The sequence below is a fragment of the Ammodytes marinus genome (assembly GCF_949987685.1).
Source record: "Ammodytes marinus genome assembly, chromosome: 17".
NCBI lineage: Eukaryota > Metazoa > Chordata > Actinopteri > Uranoscopiformes > Ammodytidae > Ammodytes > Ammodytes marinus.
The window spans coordinates 4,250,768-4,253,519 of NC_137221.1; the positions used below are offsets into that span (position 1 = coordinate 4,250,768).

General features: G+C 41.3%; 1 protein-coding gene across 1 annotated transcript in view; it reads left to right on the forward strand.

Annotated features, from left to right (window-relative positions):
• The window catches only part of LOC307264526 (germ cell-specific gene 1-like protein), a gene marked incomplete at both ends in the record, with an annotated part of 10,934 nt that extends 10,447 nt beyond the window's left edge, over window positions 1-487 (forward strand). The window contains one exon of the mRNA XM_080045944.1: window positions 1-487. This exon is cut by the window's left edge and continues 11 nt beyond it. Within this exon, the coding sequence (XP_079902070.1) occupies window positions 1-487 (487 nt within the window).
• Between the last annotated feature and the right edge of the window lie 2,265 nt (window positions 488-2,752).

Genomic DNA, 2,752 nt, shown 5'->3' on the forward strand with positions numbered 1-2,752 from the left:
GGCCCGCGCCCCGTCCTACGAGGAGGTGGTCCAGGGTGTCGGAGGGGCCGGCGGTGAACGACTCTACACCATCAGTCAACTCATCCAGCTGGCTCAACAGGGGGCGCTCATGGACCCGCTGTGGCCCAGGGAGATGGCACCGAACGTGGGCTCGCTGGCCTTGGGCGCCGGGCGGGCTCTGGTGGTTGGCGGAGCCGGGATAGGGGTGACGGGGGATATGGGCGCGGTGGGGATGGGGAAGATGGGAATGGCGGGAATGTCGACTTCCGGAATGTATTCTGGAATGCCTTCTGGAATGTCTGTTAGTGGGATGTCTGTAGGTGGCATGTCAGTAGGTGGCATGTCTGTGGGGAGAATGGGGGAGCGACAGAGTGTGGTAGTGATGGAGGGATGTGGGACGGAGGGGTGTGAGGACTGCGAGAGAGAGATGGATGAGATAGATTATGCTCTAGAGGAGGAGGATGATACAGAGGGATCATTCTGTTGAGACGGTTTTGGGACGAAAAGTCAAATTTAAGGTTTTAAATGTTAAAATGGTGCTCCGAGGAACTGTAAGTGTGGGTTGATTCTTGCACAATTCTTGGACGAAAGCGCTAGTGTTTTTTTACTACGCCAGCTGTTGTTCCTGGGTGAGTGTAGACCCATGACAAAGACATTAAGAAAAACTATATAAAAATAGCATTCTTTGCACTGATGGTCTCGTTTGCGGTTACATGTAATTTATGATCATCAGAGGAAAAATTAGACTGTTTCAGAAATATTTAAAAGTTCCTCGGAGCACCTTAAATATTCATAGAAAATACTATTTAAAAGACTTGATCACATAACACATTTTTATTTATTTATTTGTACTGTATAGCTGCAGATATAGCCTATATACTGAAATACTCCAAAACAAGCTCACAGCTGTTGGTTTATCACGTTGCTACTACAGCAAACAACTTAGAAAAAATCGCTTTCTTTCACATTGTCAAAGTGACGTAACTTCCGCTGCAGTGCATTGTGGGTCAGAATCGCCCCAAGAAGCTGCTGGTTTCCAATCTGAATATCACAACCGGATGTAGTAGATGAAAAATATCACGTTTTGATAAGCCTCTAAAGACCCAAAACGTGAGGTTTTCTATTTACGAGTGAGTACTTTTTATTTGCATTTTCTTATATATCAAAAGGTCCAATCGTGTGAGGCCCTGCAAATCTTTTTTTTTTTAACCTTTATTTCTACAGGTAAATCCCATTGAGACCGGAGACTATTTTTCAAGGGAAATCTGTTTTCCTTTCCCACGTTACCATTCACACACACATTCATACACCGATAGCAGCAGGCTAACTATCGACATTCACACGAGGCAAGGTGGGTGAAGTGTCTTGCCCAAGGACACAACAACCATGACACAGGTGGCAGGGCGGGGATCGAACCGCCAACCCTTCGATCATTGGCCGACCCGCTCGACCACCTGAGCCACAGTCGCCCCTAAACATAGAAGAATGTGTCTGCTGTGATTTTTTATTCTATCGCATTCCTGTTATTACTTGTGCGTGGGTACATTTCAAAGTATGTTCTGCATGTCCCGTTACTCATCTGCAAACAGCTATTACAGACTGGATGTAAACACAACAACAGTTATATTTAGTTTTTCCGGGATTGTCTTACCATATCAACCTGTGCTACCAATAGATCGGTGTAGCACACACTCCAGCCTTACAGACTTCTTCAGGGATCGCATGTAGTGACATCATGACATCGAAAAGATTAGAGATTTTTTTTTGTTTGTTTGTGATTTCATTTGTTTGTTGTTTTTATTCTTCTCTTTGCATGAATGGGGATCAATAAAAATAAATCATTTTTGTTGTCAAAATTCATTTTGTGTCGAAATCAGTGATTACTGGCTAACCCTGTTTTCACCACGCCAGCTGTTGATCCTGGGGTGAGCGTGCCGTATACACATGACAAATGCATTCATAAAAATATATAAAAATAGCATTCTTTGCACTGATGGTCTTGTTTGCTGTTACATCTAATTTATGATCATCAGAGGAAACATTTGACTGTTTCAGAAATATTTAAAAGTTCCTTGCGGCACCTTTAAACCTGCAGTGTGTAGAATTTTGGGTTTTATTTCCTTGCAGATTTTGTAGAAAGTAATTATAATATCCACAAGTACATTTAATTTAGTGCATAATAGCTGAAAAAATGTTTTGAATTATTATTTTTTCCCTTAGAAAGGGTCTCATATATGTCCATATTTCTGCATATTTTGGACCAAGGCCTAGTGCCGCCATCTTGAAAGTGTCATAGTTGGAATGTCATCAGGTGCATTGTTTAAAATGTAGAATTGTTCTTGTCCTTGAAGGCCACTGTAGCTTCTGTTATTATTCTAAAGGGTTGGGGTTACCCAGGGAGCGTTGCATTCTAGAACTTTGTAGAACTTTCATATTACACACTGCACCTTTAAAATAAAGTGTTTAAAGAAAGATCTATCATTATGAAATACTGAACAAAAAATGTCTTCCATTTCCAGACTCTGTACCAGCTGTGACGAATACTAAGAAATAAAAAATCACCAGGATTCATTTGACCTGCTTCTTAGAAACCCTGTCTGCGTACGTGCTCAGAAACGGAGTGTATAAGTGTATATATATATCCAGTTTATCCTTCTTTCCCTTGTGTTTATGTTAATCTACTAAGGATAGAAATAAAAAGAAAGAAAGAAAGAAAGAAAGAAAGAAAGAAAGAAAGAAAGAAAGAAAGAAA